The following is a 17265-nucleotide window of genomic DNA, read 5'->3' on the forward strand; positions in this document are numbered from 1 at the left end:
ACATCTCTTCAGTACATGTCCGTACGTCAGCTGTCAAGTCCGGACTTGCATCGTACGGGTGGTTGATTATAATATTTTTCGCGAAAAATACATCGTGTCGAAACATGCAGCTATATGCCCGCAATGCGACGATGGACGTAATATATAATGGCTGACTAGTCGCTAGATGTGTGTAAAAAAAATAGTAAAAAACATGAGGCTATATATTTTTTACAACAAATTCGTCCTTTCGTGAAAGCGGCGATGAATTAAGAATGAAAATCTTGCATCTCCTTCCGCAAGTGACAGTCAGGCATGTTTTCACTCACACATGTAGCATGGCATGGTATATAATAAGGGCGGATCCGATCGGGGGGGGGGGGGTGCAACCCGCACGGGGGCTGTCCACCCCCAGCACACCCCTGCCCCCCCCCCCCCCCCACTACCCCAACCCCGAAAAAGGTGTGATTAAAGACGACTGTTTTAAATAGATCCCTAAACGTATGAGTTATAAGTAAAAGGGGAAAGAGCAGTGAACGGGGGAAACAGGAGGAGGGGGGAGGGGGGAGGGGAGGGACGTGCCCCCGCGGCGTGCCATCCATGCCCCCATTTGAAATCTTGAATTTCAATAACAAAAGCATATCACTTAATTGCCTTCAGGTGTTCCCATTGAAAAAGTGGTGCATCTCGGGTGCGCCCTCGGAATTTTGACCCTATAGTTACGCCATTGAGAAAGAGCATCATGATACCCTTACGTCAAATGAGGTCCTGCTTCCCCGCGCGCCGGCCGGCTACCGTCTGAGCCGCCGGTTGGGCGCCCCACTGCAAGCTAAGGGTACCGGGTCTCTCTGGTTCTGGATCCGCCCCGTTGCCGCGTACAAGCAGGGTCTGTATTTACTTTGTCGCCCTTGTCTCGGGCATGTAGGCCTACGCATTGCGTCGGGAGATGATTTAGAAACAATAGTTAACTTCTCTGTATCTTTTATTTATTCTGAACTTGAGCGATCCACAGTCAGACATGCGTTTCAAAAATGCAGCACAAGAAATGTTCACACTAGATTTTACACATCATAAAATAGTAGGCCTATCACATAGCTCAAAGTTAGACTTATAAAGGTCGGGTATTTCATTTGTAACCACTATTGATTTCACCCACTCCAGCCCGAAGGCATGGGCCATGCACGATCAACCCGGACTCACTGGTCGAAGCAGTAACAAAACCCTGTCCAGTTCCTGCAAACTAAATTGCATCTGTCCTCGTAGACAAACCACAACCGAAGAGTCAGTGAGGAAATAAAAGAACTCATCTCCACCCAACCCGCCTCAAGCGACCTGTCAGGGCCAATCTCCAAAGCAGAACTCTCTTTGGTTAATTGTTTTGGGGATTTGAGTACTACATGATCATGCGTAATTCTAACCCAATTAAAACTGCTGAAGAAATTCACCGACAAGAAACTACCGAACCAATTCTTGGTCATGACCGCCAAAACGCACGTACCCCTGCATGCATGTTGCCCATGGTCGTAGGCATCCAACCCGCGAGCATCAGACGTGACCATCTGACCCTCAAGCTCTCACAGAAGGCTAACACGCCCGGTAGCTCGTAACCCGTACTTGTGAGCTAAAGAACGGTCCCTCACTCTCCCCGTCCTGGGTAGCAGATCGATGGAGAGAGCAGTGGGAGAGCATGACCACCAGCCTGCACGAGTTCATCAACAAAGCCAGCAGGGCACAACCTCGAGCGCAAGCCCTGGGTTAGGCTCAACCGACTACGGACGGGATGCGGAAAACCAACTCGTTCCTCCACCTAGTTGGCACCAGAGCCGACAACACCTGCCCCTGTGGGTCTCCACAGACGACCACACACATCCTACGAGAGTGTCCAATCTACGGACCTGCTGGCCTGATCGACCTTGACGACACCATTGGAGTGGTTGAGAACTGACGTTCCGGTGTGATACCTCCAGGAACGAGCTATACGAACGACGACGACGATGATTTCATCTGTCATTTGTGATTCTAGGATCTCAATTTCAATTCAAAAGTTGCTTAGTTTTGAATTGCGCTTGTGCGTGGTGTCAACGCCGAATTACAAACCAACAACTATTAAAGTTAAACGAAAATTTCCAAAAATGCGCACTTGACATCCTGCTAAAGGGACGTCAAAGATATTTTTTTTAAGACATCGCAAACTTGTTTTCACTTCATCGCATTTTTTTTTTCGTGACATCGCAAACTTTTGCAAACAAATGAATGTTTTCCTTTTCGTTTTTCAAAACATAATTCATGCATTTACGTTTCTATAGACAAAAAAAATGAAAAGGACATAAACGATCACGAATTGAGCAAAGACTGGCATTTACCCAGCTCGAACCCGACCTGTCGCTCACAGAATTATGTGCTTTATAATTGGGAGACTTTATTTAGGCCTATATAATAATACTCATCAACTCTGTCCAGTTAGATTTTACTTCCGCACTTAAAATAACCCATTCATTTTGTACGTAAAAATATGATCAACCGGTGCTAGAGGGAAAAAGTCATGCTGTAAAACACGTATCAGTGCGTTCAAAGTCATCATACGACCATCCTTAAAGGTGGTGGGGAAATATTATCGCAACAATTTAATTCGCGACATCATCAATGCATGTAGTGAATGTCATGTCCCGAAAAATTTGACGATGTTGTGGAAAAAAATGCGACTTTTAAAAACTGTTCTTGTTTGTGCGGGGGTGTGGGTGTAGGTGGGTTTGTTTTTGCATTCAAGGAGACGATAAAAACAGAGGACAATTAAGTAGGGTCCACATATTCCCGAAGGTCCACATGCACAATTTGACCGTGTCAAGACATATGGGAGGTCTTCCTAAAGAGGGGGAGTCCACGTTTGAAGGTGTTTACACACTTGCGTGTGTGCCATGGCCTATACACCGCGTTATGCGGGGAAGTTTTTTTGTTTGTTAGGCACATTAGGACCGATTTATGGGGACTTTCTGCTGTCCCCACAGCATTTTCGGTCCCAACAAATCGTACAGACGATCGAGTGTTTGTCCCTACAACGGGGTCCGCTCATAAGTCCGACGCCTCATAGGTCCGTCGCCTCATAAGTCCGACAAAATCGCATCCCCTAACCAAATAAAGGCTCATAAGTCCGACGCCTCGACATAGCTCCGACGCCTCATAGCTCCGATGCCTCGTAGGTCCGACAAATTAAACGCCTCGTTTTTCCGACGGTCGGACTTATGAGGCGTCGGACCTATGAGGCGGAATAAATAAATGTTATGCCTCATAAGTCCGACGCCTCATAAGTCCGAAATTTCGGACTTATGAGGCGTCGGACCTATGAGGCGTCGGACTTATGATACGGCCCCCACAACTACGGAACAAGACTGTGTGTGTTTTATGACACACACTGCGGTATTTTTAAAGCCCCTTAAATACTTCGAAGGCCCCCGTTTTCGCGGCACAGTGCCTATTGGATAATCCGGGCCTGTACCCTAGTTGTCCCCCAAACGCTCCCCCAAACACCACCCCTCCCCCAAAAATAAAGCAACTCGGTTTGAGTTTTGTACATGGACTGCTTCTACCCCCTCTCAAGTATGTGCTTTTAAATTCAATTATTTAATTTAATGTCCCATGTTAGTTTCATTTTTTATTAGTTACATTGATTGTATTTTTTCCTGAATTTGGTTTGAGGGCCGCTTTTGTAATAATAACCCTGAATCTATTTTGAAATCTAAAAAGAAACCTTTGATCTTGAAATATTTAGGTACTTTGAAAAATCCTTCACCGTTGTATGTATACAAATTCACTGATCCTCGTCAATGGGGGGAAAATAATTATCAAATTCTGTTAAAAAAAAGGTGTTGCCGACTAAATCTGTTCCTTGCTGTATATTCCACTCACAACAAAAAGCTAGAAATCGACGTGAGTAAAAGCGCCCTCAATTGCCAGACGAGTGCCAGGTAAACGTGGTCCCTTCATTAGCCGAACGTTATCTTTTACGGACGGATACCAGTTTCATAAACCTTGCATCTCGTGTGCATTGCTAGAAATTATCTTTTGCGCATGCGTTGTGAGCTCTACATAACGAAGTCGTTTCCTTCCGCGAAACTTCACGGTGACCCGTTAAATATCCCGAATTTAGATGGAAAATGTGCATAAATGCAGCTCACAATGGAACAACATCTTTCGAGATGACGATATTGCGTGTCTAATTTAGACATCTGAGGTAAGTTTGTAATTATCAACCTTTGCTTCAAAACAAAAACCTGGTGTTTTTCATTGGCTTTTGCATTGGCAATTGGCATTGGCAATTGGCATTGGTTTAACGTACGTGCACGTTTAACAATAACATGGTTAACCATGCGGCACATTGAATTGTATGTATTTGTGATTTTTTGTGTGTTTCTGTTATTGTTAATTAATGATAAGTTTTATGAAGGTAGCGCCAGTGGCAGTGCAATATATTATCAACTGTGAATCGGTGCCCGATTGTTTTTCATATTATTATTGACTGTAATGTAACGACACGGCACAGTGTCAGTGTCACTGAACATGGGCAATTTTTATTGACATTGACATTGTGTATTTGTGAAGAGTCTTTGTCTGGTTCCGCGCTAGACCTCCGAATGTGGCTTGTAAATACGCGTTGTCATTTTGAAACAAGCGAAATCGTCCCTCCAGCTCCATGACAAAAGTGAACATTACATTACTGTGTAGCCCATGTTGGATCCGTTGTGTACACGCAAGGGAGTCCAGGTAGCCCAGGTTGGACGAAGTCTTCATTGCATTACGACTAACGTTCAGGATGAGAATTCTCTACATAAGACCACCCAAAATTTGGACCAGAATTTTGTTACGTTTTACCTCGTTACAATTACAGAAGCTTATTTCACGCCTACATTTTCTATGTGTCCTTCTCTATTGATCCAGGGGTTCAGGAATTCCATATGTGATGCTGACCGACATTAATCAGGAAAATAAACTCTAAAGCAACGTTAAACTTGTACGTGTTTGTAGTCTCTTTTCATCAGTTTTATTCCCGAGTCGTACGTCATATACGTGCACACGAAAGCGCGCACGCACGCTAGCGCCCTCATTTGTTTAGTTTTGGTTGGAACAGTGACGTCACTCCAGCCAACCGACGTCACGAAAACGCTCAACCAATGACCAAAGCCGAAACATGTTTCTGGTAACTGGCGCGAAAACACGCTCGGTCATTGGATTAGCGACCGCGCCTTCAAGTAAGTGCGCGTGCGTATGAGGATGGTTACTAAGCAAATCGCGCGTGCGCACTGCATATTCACGCGGCATAGTCTGGCTCCCAGACCAGACGTGATATGAGCGCCGAGTATAATTGTCAGGTTTAGGGAACCAGACTACACGCTGCACGGACGTACGTCATGTACGACTAGAATAGACTCGGCGGTGAGAAACTGATGAAAAGAGTCTACAAACACGTACAAGTTTAACGTTGCTTTAGAGTTTATTTTCCTGATCAGCATCGCATATGGAATTCCTGAACCCAGCGGCCCAATAGATAAGGACACATAGAATAGGCCTACTACGACGTAAAAATTGGCTTCTCCAACAAGGTAAAAATATTGAAAATATTGGTCATAAATATTTTCGCCCGGTTTTGAGCACTTCATACCCTGGACTCCCTCCGTTACGTAGGGAGGAAAGGGAGTCCACCTGGGCTAGAGTTCAGGGTATGACTCTCTCCTCGCCATAGCGAAAAAAATTATAACACATTTTTTTCCATATTTTTACCTGACGGAGGAAGCTGAAATTTCGCTTACATATTCCTTGTGTCCAGAATTGTGCCTGCGATGGGTTTAAAAAAGGCCAATACATGTCCGCCGGCGGCATGTTTACCGAAAATAAACCGCAATTCCACGCTTTCGTTGAAAACATTTTCAGTACGAACTCCGCGTGTGAAGATTACACGCGCGTACATGCACACCCGCACGCTGCCGCCATGGCAGCCGGCCAACGGCACGCGCGTGTACGTCTTCACGTGGAGAGTTCGTACTGAAAATGGACTCGGGTGGCCAGGGACCAAAACTGGACTTAAAGACTTATTTTTCAATCCTCCCCATTCAATTGAAAGTACGTAGGCATACTGATTCATTACTCTTGGAACATTTTGTTCAAACGGGGAAATAGCGCCCTCTTTTGGCCCTCCCCGACTCCCATATTGTATCCCCATATCCACGTAGCCACTCCGGAGAAACCTACATGGGACTTGGACTTTTTCGATCCTCCCCATTCAATTTTCGCAGTTAGTACTGATTCATTCCCCGTGGAGGATTTTTTTTTAAAAAGGGAAAATACTCACCCCTCTTTCGGCCCTTCCCGACTCATTCCCATTTATCTATCTGTGTAGCCACAGGGGACCGACATTGAACTTCGACTTTTTCCAAACTCCTTCAACTACGTAGCCATTGATTTTTAGGGTGTGATTTTCAAGTGGCGGGGTATTCTGCAATTACTCTGAATCATTTATGGAAATTCAAAAGATGCACGCTACAGTACATTTGGAGTAAAGAACTAGGCCTTGTTGGCGCCTGTGTACCTTTCTATGGAGTTTCAAATCCTGTGATGGTAGATGAATTACCTTGTTAAGATGGCATGAAAGAGCACATTGTGGGTACATGTACAGGTATGTAGAGTGTCAACTATTACTGTATTAAGGCCTACTGTAAATGATCATAGTGATGATCATGGAATACAATGTGATAAGAAATAGTGTGAATGTGCCCGATCATTTTTTGTCCATTTGTCAGTAAGAAATTAAGGACTCCATGCACGAACTAGAGAGGGTGCTTTTTGACCACTTTCGAGAGCTCCTTGGATGGGACACACTGCATGCTCATACAGTCGTGTTTTACTATACTCTCGAGGAGAATGCTTTGTGTTTCCCTTTGTCCCTGTAATATAGCACTCTCCCATAGACTAAGCACACAAACTTACTACAGAGGACCATTTCCAACAAAAGACCCAATTTCCAAGGACTGAAAGGATCTGTTGTTCTCCCTTTGTGTGTCGGTCCTCGGGGGTTATGTAGAACACGCACATACTTGTTTGCGCACGTCATACTGTCTTCATGTGAGCGTCAGGCGTCATTCATGTAGGCAATGCAGTCAAAATTCCATACGGTTGTCTAAGGGGCGTGGCTAACTCGCAAATGGCGATAGGCCAATTAAAGTTAGGAATGAGCAGAATTAATTCAGTTGTCTAAAAAGTTACTTGGTTTCTTGTTAGTTGCAAACAAAGTAAATTACTTCAGGGTGATTATGGAGTGACATTTAGGTCATTGCCTTCAATGATTTTGAGGCCAGAGAAAGTTTGTAGTAAACTTTATAATAAATAGTTATCAACATTTAACCCTAACCCCCTAGGCCCTTGTTGCTTACAACCATCCTCAATCCTCCAAAATCCTCCAAAATTTTTCAACTCCGCCTAAATTTTTCAAAATTGTCAGACAGTCCTGCCTCAAAATGCATTCATCCTCAATCCTCCAAAATCCTCCTCATCCCAAAACTTTGCACTCATGTTTAAATGAAGGATAACCAACGCCAAATCCTTCAAAATCATCAGACAGTCCTGCCTCAAAATGCATTCATCCTCAATCCTCCAAAATCCTCTTGTGCTTCATTCACCATTCATCCTCAATCCTCCAAAATCCTCATGTGCTTCAATCACCATTCATCCTCAATCCTCCAGAATCCTCATTTGATTCAATCACCATTCATCCTCAATCCTCTAGAATCCTCCAAAACCGCCAGGAGGATTTTGGAGGAGTGAGGTGGGTTAGGGTTAATGTAAAGAAGTGTGTGTCCCTGACATCACATAAGTCTGTAATCATTTGTCTACAAGGAATAATACTTAATGAATCAGGGTTCATAAATTGATTGTTCTATGGTGAAGCCAAGTAATTAAGTTGGAAGTGTACGGGTAGAGTTGGGCATACATGTATCAAATCTTTTGAGTGAAAAGGTGGACAATTTAGAGTAAAATTGCTGTCCACATGAGGAAAAAAATGCGCCGATGCCGCACTAAGCGTATAGGTTAAACCCTAACGTACCTGAATCCATCAAATTCCACCCCCCTGTTTTGGGGGATTTCGGCGAATTCAGGATACATCCATATTGAACAAACTAGGGGATTTTGATACATTCAGGATTGGAAGAATTCGGAACTGGCGGATTTTGATGGATTCAGGATACCTCTATTTTGAGCTGTTGGGGGACTTTGATGGATTCAGGATCTCAACAGTTGAACTCTTTTGCAATGTTTGTGGTCAAGTAAATACTGCTGGTACTAGCCCTGCCAAGTCTGTCACATAACATGTACACACATGAACTGGGTGGATGGGAGCTACATGTGACTGGGGCTATATATAGGCCTCAGCATATAAAATGTATAAACAATGGATTATGTAAATAACCCATCCAGGCAATGCAATGCTGGGATCGCCATGCTTTGGTGTATTTTGATGGATCCTATGCAACAGCACACATCACAATTTTCATGCGAGCATGGTATCCTGAATCCGTCAAAATCCACCAGAAATTTAGGTGATGGATTTTGAAGACTCTATGGAAAAACAGGCTGTACTTTTTTTCATGCCACCATGGTATCCTGAATCCGCCAGAATCCATCGAGACTTTTGCTGGTGGACTATTGGCGGATTCAGGATACCTCCAGTATCTACACTGGGGGATTCTGATGGACTCAGGATACCAGCATTTTTTGCATGACAAAATTGGTGGATTTTGGCGGATTCAGGATACTTTCTAGTAAAAGAGCCCCAGGAGTTAAGGTTAATTTTTTTGTGGTACCAGGCATGGCAGGCTAATGTGACAAATAACAGCAGTGTGCAGATTCCTGCTGCCAATGCGTCACTTGCCAGTAAATGTATTAATGAAGAAATAAAATGATTATGTATCACCTTTCTTTACTTTTACACCAGCTACCGGTAAGGAGTACAGGAACAATGGGAGGCTATGATTTTGAAAGCGATGACCGGTGGAAAGACCTCCTTCTTGCTGCTCTGCGGAAGGTAAGCCTTTCATGTGCTGTAGCCCTAATGCCCTACTTAGTATTTTTCTAAGTAGAAGACCAATGTTTCACCAGTTAATGTACTTTTCCTTATGAGTTAAACTTTACTTAACATTTAATAATTTGTTATGCATGCAGGGCCCCAATGGGCACTAGTTTTTAACTGTTTGGGCATACCCTGGGTAAAGAAATGGCATAAATGAATAAATGTCCGTCAAAATCCATCACTCACTCGGCTTCATATAATGCTTCAGGACCAAATCTGTTGAAATCGGTTGCAGGTGGTTTTACCGTCGCTGATGAGCAATAAAAAAAAATTGGTTACACGCTACGTGTTGTCAGCGTGCTAGACTCGTTCCGAGTGCACTCCATCAATATTAATATTGCTGCATGGATGCACCACTTTCGCATGTGTACAGCAAGTGATACATGCGGTTTAGCTTGTTCTGGTGTGCAAGTCTAGGGTCACTGCGTGCATGCTGCTCTACAGCAATCGCCATGAAAGAACGTATTGTACATAATTTACATTTAGTGTAGACATACACGTGCGCGGTATTGCAACGTGAGTATGTATGGTGTACTGCGATCATGTCAATATTTTCAGGCCTTGGAACAAAATCTACTGGAAAGTGTACCGCAAGATAGCTCTCTAGTCATAGCTCCATGGACCTTTACATTGAAAGCTACAGTAGGAGTGTTTTTTTTTAAAAATCTTGCAGGTTCAGAGAGATGTGCATCCTTCCTTGATTGTAGAAGAGGCAGCACTGGAGTACATAGAGTCCCTCATCGTCCGGCTGCTTGGCATGCTGTGCGCCGGTCAGCCCCACACTGTCCAGGATGTGGAGGAGCGAGTCCAGAGGGTCTTTCCACACCCCATCGACCAGTGGACTATCAGCGATGCTCGCAACGCCCTAGAGAAGGGCAAGAAGAGGGCCCCGCTATTTTTGCCCGTCGATAAGATACATTCTCTGCTGAAGGTAAGGCTGGCTTGAAATCTGGGTAACAAATTTATTCCTGTAGTCTGTTCAACTTTATGGACAGTACAACGACATCTATTCCATAGTTCATTACTTGTGCCAACTGGGGGTTGTGGAACAAACTTCCTTGTCAAACGGTTTTGTTAAGAATTTTCAAGAGGCCATCGCAATCCGTAGTATATACTTTGTATTGAACTTATATGGTTGCAGTTTTACAATGTTGAACTTGCTTACTTGACCCTAACGTTCCCAAATTCTCCAAAATCCTCTTTGCAAAGTAGAGGATTTTGCAAGATTGAGGCTACATGTACATGGCAAAAATGTGTGGCTGAATTTGGAGAATGCACTGTGTCAAGGTCTTAGGCCAGACCTTGTGTTGTGTATGCTCAGCCGTGCATAAATATAGACCTAGATTATACTTGAAATCCTCCGCACTGCCCCAGGATGTCACCTGCCCTGCTTCAACATATTGACAGCGATTGCTGGAGGATTTTGCAGGTTTTAGGTAGTGGTCGCTCCTTTAAGGACCACATTTAAGAAATAACGGTGGATTTTGCAGGATTGAAGGCTGTACACAATTTTTACATGGAGGCAGTTGGAGGATTTTGCAAGATTGCGGTGTCCTCCTAGCAAAAAAATGCCTGGGGAGTCAAGGTTAATGCATGTTTCGTCAGTGCCATTAATTTTGTCACCCGGGATGATTTAAAAAGTGGATCTCATAATCCAAAAAGGCCAGATGAAGAGTACAGGTCCTCTTTCTTTTTCATTTTGTCGCCATTTCTTTGTTTCTAGGAGGGTCTAGGTTACCGCGTGGATTCCCAGGTCTCCCTGTATCTAGTGGCTGTCATGCAATACATAGCTGCTGACATCTTGAAGGTAAGGCATTGGGTTCATAGGGGTTCATTGGTAAGGCATTGGGTTCATAGGTGGTTCATACATGTAGGTAAGGCATTGGGTTAATTGGGGTTCATTGGTAAGGCATTGGGTTCACGTGGGGTTCATAGGTGGTTCATAGGTAAGGCATTGGGTTCATTGGGGTTCATTGGTATGAAATTGGGTTCATAGGGGGTTCATAGGTAATGCATTGGGTTCATTTGGGGTTCATAGGTGGTTCATAGGTAAGACATTGGGTTCATAGGGGGTTCATATGGGGTTCATAGGGGGTTCATAGGTAATGCATGGGGTTCTTAGGGGGTTCATAGGTAAGGCATTGGGTTCATATGGGGTTCATGGGTGGTTCATAGGTAAGACTTTGGGTTCATAGGAGGTTTCCCAAACCACGGCCTCGTCTCCCAGCCGTGGCTTTATGAGATTTTTAGGCCCCTGATTTTATGGGACACGAGCTCAATATTGGCCCATGCTTTAGGTACATCACATCCTATAATAGATGCTCAACGTTTAAAGTTCTTCCATTAGTTCTGGATGTTAAACGCTCCTTAACCCTAACCTCCTCATTCCTCCAAAATCAACCAGGCGGTTTTGGAGGATTTTGAAGGATTAAGACTGAATGGCAAAAAAAAGTGTCAGTTGATTTTGGAGGATGCATTGTGTCGAGGGCGTAGGCTGTACCCTGCATTATTTATGTTCAGCCATGCATAATTGAGGCCCACAATATGCTGGATACCTTCCGATCTGCTTCTGGATATCATTTGCACTGCCTCAACGTATTAACAGCGACTGTTGGAGGATTCTGAGAAATTGAGGCAGTGGTCGGTCACCCCACCAATGCACAAATTAAAGAATTAACTAACGGATGATTTTTGAAGGATTGAGGCTGTATCCAATTTTACATGGTGGCAATTGGAGGATTTTGCAGGATCGAGGATGGTTCCTAGCCAAAAGGGCCTAGGTGGTTAGGGTTAATGATTCTGGAGCTGAAATTGGAGACAAGGAATTCTAGGGTTTTTGTTTGTTCTTTTTGTAACCGTTGAAGGGTGCTTTTTCATGGCGTCCATATTGGTACATGTATCAGACTTTCCAAGGCTTTGTTCCTGGATCTCTGCACATTTGCAAGAAATCTAAGAATATGATATGTAGTGCTTATGTATGTATGTTTTATTTTTGTTAAGAATAGAGGCGTGTTTTTTTTTTCTCGGAAATTTGTAAGACAGATGAAATTCCTGTTGTAAATCCTCCTGTAACTGCCTGATTTCAGATTTTTTTCCAAATTTAAAAAAACATATGGACACCATACATGTGTATATACTTTTCTTAAAACTCTCCTGCTATTTAAACAGTCACAGACAGACACAAAAAATCAATCCTCTCCCTCTGCCTTGCCTATTACACCGGCTAGTCACCAACAGTCGGATCATATTTTGAGCAAGCACTGTGACTAGTCAAATCCAGTCAACAGACAAAAATAGGCACGAATTAGGCACACCTTGCTTATCAATCACCTACAGTCAAATCATAGCTGTATCAAGTTACATAATAAACAGCCACACAGCTAGTCAATTCTGCTTTACATGTATGTAGGCTGGGAGCTCTTAACTGTTGAAAACAGTCACCTGATTGATTTGGACTGAAATGACAACTTGGCACAGAATGTATGCTTGCATAGGAGGCTTAATATGACACCTTAAATTTACAATGTACTTCCAAGTTAGTCCAATTTACATCCCTGCAAAAGTGCGGTATTCGCCATTAGAACTGTTGTGTACTTGGTCTGACGTTCAATTCAAAGGTTACATGTACTTATTTTAAAAAAAAATTGAAAAGTGGGAAAAAGTGAGGAAACAAAAGTAGAAAACGTTCTCAGCAATTTACCTGTAGATTCCTGGAAGGCAGGTAAAGTGAAAGTGTGAAACAGACTCAGTTTAATGGTGACATTTCAAAGCCTGGATGAGCTGGAAAAGATTGTCTCCTGAAAAAAAAACCCAACAACTGTACAAAAATCGAATTGATTCTTGCCATTGTCCTTGTCCAGTGGAACTGAAACCAACAGTTTATCCGGGCTGTGCCATCCAATTAGCCGGATGGCATGTCAAGTGAGAGTCTCTAGAGTGAGCCCGGCCATTAACAACGCTTGTCACCCTTGAGACGGGCTGAAATGTCAAACCCCCTCTTCTTATCTTGAAGGGGACGAGTGGGTGCAAAGACTGTCCCCGATGTCACGAGATCCGGCCCAGAACAATCAGAAAAGGTTACGAGTAGAATAAAAAGGTCATAATGTTTATCACCCGCCCAACCATACCCTCCCTCTAAGACATTCAGGCTTTTCAGCGAAACCAAGTTCCAAACCCTTTGTGATCGGATGCAGTACAGGGACGCAACCAAATGTCAGGGTCTATTTAAGATGCATTTCCGGGCAGTTTTGTTGAACTTGGGGATAGTAAAATGTCAGGCTTTGTCGCCCAATAGACACACTCTAGATGCAGATTTACGTATGTATGGATCTATTGTGACTGAAATACTGCATAATTAGGATTTTGGGCAAAGCCCTAGCAATACATGTACTTGCAGTTAATACTTTATTTTCTGGAGATTTTTTTTCTCCACATTTTTTTTTCTCCACATGAATTAAAACAAATAGACCGATCCATGTACACATGGTTTTAATTTGAAACTCGGCATACACATCAACCTGATGCCAAGGTGTGCCTAGAATACTGTATGTATTTTCATTTTCCAAATTTTCAAAATAAATTCAACTATTTGGAATGTACTTGTAATATACATGTAAGAACATCAGTCTAACACCCAGCAAAATTTGGAAAAAGAAAATGTATAGTATGAGCAATTCCATCCCAATGGTAACTCATGTTACATTTGGAGGGGCCTACCGTCAACTCTGTGTTGTTATTCTATAAAGTTAAAGCATTGAGGGTGGATTTTTCTCACAGAAGATGCCTTGAAATTAAGTGACTAATTGCAACAAAAAAGGACCAACAAAATGAAGTTCTATTGGCTTGGCAATAAGTTTTTTATTGGTAACTTGCGAACACAAAAAGGACATGCACAAATTTGAAAAAAAAAACCTTGCATTTGAAAGTTGTCCTCAAACTGTAGGCCTATACAGATGGTAAAATCTTTTTGGTGCCCTGACATTGTAACTTGGGTATTTAAGTCTCAAATTCTACATGTACCGGTACCATTACAATTATAAAGAATCCTTAGATGGATAGATTTTGGTAACTTACGTTACCGTAACGCACGTTACGGTGACTCACGTTACAGTTTGTCTGCTTATCTTGGGTACAAGTTGAAACATTTAAGAAACTAATGATCAAACAAAAAACTCTTTTGGCATAGAATATGAACCTTTTCCTCTTCCTTAAAAACAAAAAGCCACTTGCATTTTGAAATTCTGTGTGAAAACAACCTGCCAAAATGACTAGCTAAATCCCCTATACCTTGTATGATTATAAATGCCCCTCTTCATTGTATACTGATGCACATGTAGCTCTACGAAAGTATGTGCACACTTTCAATCTAAATACTCATTTAAAGTGCTACCTTACCTTTCCAATTGATTCTACCCCACTAACACGGCTGCCCACCACTTATACCTAAATCCATAATTTTTGGCAAATTACCAGTTTTTGACCAAAAAATACACTGAAATGTAAGATCTTGTTGTCCCCTTTAAATTTTATACCACATTTGAGGTTGTGGTGCTTGTAATTTTGAAGATTTCATAAATTTTCAATTTGTCAGCCTTGTCCGCATTGCCCATATGCTCAGGCATTGGAAACAAATTGTCTCTACAGTATGATGTACATTGTGCATACAAAATGTCAAGCTCCAACTCAAAGGATGTGTACATGTATGATGAATATTACAATTGTTATAAGAAAATCCTTTTATTGCCACATTTTTGTGTGTGCATGGACATGATGGAGGAAACGACATCTTGCAGTGTAGAAGCATGTCATGTTTCAATTTAGTGCTTCAATTGTACATGTACTGGCCAAATTACACATTGAAAAGTGCTGCAAATTTAAATTGTATGGAGGTGTTGTGCAAAGGTGAATTTGCAAATCTTGTATGGTGCATGTACAGTTAAACATGTGCAACTCACATGGACGCACATGTTCGTTGGTCCAAAGTATGTACATGTAGTTCATTTACGTGTACATAGACATGGTACTGTATACAACATATGTACATTAACCATGTCAACATGCAGTTTGCATATGACTGTATTAGTGTACATTGCGTGTAGAGCAAACATTTCATTGTTACATTTCATTATGTACACTTTTGTCTTCGTCACTGTTATGTTTACAATTTTACAACTGTGCAAAATGTTGCATTCTTTGGTAATATACCTATGCACATGTTTAGGACGATCTGCCAAACATTGTTACATGTACCTTAATATATTTATACAATGTATATTGTTACATGTGCATGTACCTTAATATATTTATAACAAATATTCAGACCCATTGACTCATATTGCTTTTTAATTTTACACAAAGGTGTACAATTAAAAGAAAGGTACCAAAAAATGGTTTTGATTTAGAAAAACAAAAGTGGATTTTCTAGTTCGAAACCAATACTCAGCCACACCTTTTTGAAGAAAAAGAGCGAGGGGACAAAAAAGGGAGAAAAAAAACCCTGCGTGTATTTCCATCAGTTGACGTGTATATGTGCAACCCTGGACCACTACTCTGGACTTCCTGGTTTGACAAATTGCATCCAGGGTATCCAGAATGCTCCGTTTTAACCCTCGGCGCTGTTTCTGTTCTATTGTCATCATTGTAGCCACACTGTGTTGCGCACTCTCAATTCTTAATGAAGGCTGTCCTATAAGATTCTGGCTTCGTGCTTTGTGAAGATTTTCCTCCTTTTTTTTAATTTTTGGGTGCATCTGCATCACATTATGTGATGTCTTACAAGTACAGCAATGATTTGATTATAGACGTAGTGCCTGTGTTTATTCATGTATTGAGCCATTACTGATGGACAATGCAAGGGGAGTGCACATGCTCTACGGACATTTAAACCGAATTGACATGAGTCAGTCTCGCCAACAATTTGCCTCGTCAGACACTACTGTCAGAGGTTATTGCATTACCCCCAAGGTGAGTGCGGTATTGCACAAAACATGCAGAAATGCAGAAATTATCACAGACATCGTTGTGGATGTTGTCAACGTCTTGAATGTTAACACGCATGCACCGATCTTGGATGTTTTCAAAAAGAAAGGTTTTGTAATCCGGAGTATGTAGTCCAAAGCCAACGACAATGATTTTATGTGTTCAGATGTAGAGGGATTCAATTATTTAGTAGCATGAAAACATACAATTGATGCACGGTATTAAGCCAAGGTTACATAAACATGGACTCAGGAAGGTTTCAGATAAAAATAAAGTTAAAGGCGAAAAGCCGCTTCACTTTATTGCTCGTAACAACTCACACAGCTGTGCTGCATCTTTTTGGCCTGCATCTATCATCCATAAAATCATTTTGAGGATGTATTAGACCCTAACCTCACCTAAAGCTACAAAATACTACTGAGTAGTAACCTGTAGTATGCATAATTTCTGTCCATACAAGTGTGCACAACACATGTAGTATTCTGTGGTATTTGGTCCTTGACCCCCAAAGAGCATTTAGGACGTTAGGGCTATTTAAAAGTAGCCTTAATTTTGAGTAATTTGAAAAATCTTCTTTCTGTAATGAATTTTCCGTTTCTCTCAGGCTATGTTTTGTGTGAAAATGGATAATATTGCAAGTGGTGAATTTTTGCAAACAGCAGAAACGTTCGCTTTAATATAAATGACTGCATATTAGAGTTTTTAAACAGTGGAACTGCAAGCATTTATAGTAGCCTGTTCCGAAACTACGCAAGCTTTTGTCAAAGCCCTCTGTGTGATGTACATGTACCAGGTACTTGTACATTAATAATTAATGCAGCTCAAACAATTCTACATTGCTGGTCGCGCCCAGGGTACGCCTTCAACCCTTGTATGTAAATAGACGTCGAGCTCCTACCCTAGAAACAGGCTTGGCTCAGTGCCAACGTGTGTAAGCAGCCTTCTTGATTCCTTGCCAACAAACGTGCGCTTGCGTTTATCCATCGGGGGAAAAGTGAAAATCCTTCCTAGAATCATAAAATCCCCCAACCCTCCCTCCCCCCTAAAAAAAAATTATTGCTGCTTTAGAGGTCTCTTTTTCCTGGTATACCACATACACTTCACATTGACCTACACGTATACATGATGGGTTTTTCTGGGTATAAAGGATTTTTGCTCATTGTGAAATGGACCCCACGCATGCAGCAAATGCCACC

General features: G+C 42.1%; 1 protein-coding gene across 1 annotated transcript in view; it reads left to right on the forward strand.

The window, feature by feature from the left end:
• Positions 1-4005: 4005 nt before the first annotated feature.
• LOC119741954 (son of sevenless homolog 2-like) overlaps positions 4006-17265 on the forward strand; it is a 47838-nt gene continuing 34578 nt past the window's right edge. Inside the window, exons 1-4 of the mRNA XM_038217922.1 lie at positions 4006-4207; positions 8957-9046; positions 9765-10022; positions 10815-10898. Of these exons, the coding sequence (XP_038073850.1) occupies positions 8981-9046; positions 9765-10022; positions 10815-10898 (408 nt within the window). The 5' untranslated portion in view covers positions 4006-4207; positions 8957-8980. The remainder of the gene's footprint in view (positions 4208-8956; positions 9047-9764; positions 10023-10814; positions 10899-17265) is intronic.

The sequence above is a fragment of the Patiria miniata genome, unplaced genomic scaffold, assembly GCF_015706575.1.
Source record: "Patiria miniata isolate m_02_andy unplaced genomic scaffold, ASM1570657v1 HiC_scaffold_5, whole genome shotgun sequence".
Lineage (NCBI taxonomy): Eukaryota > Metazoa > Echinodermata > Asteroidea > Valvatida > Asterinidae > Patiria > Patiria miniata.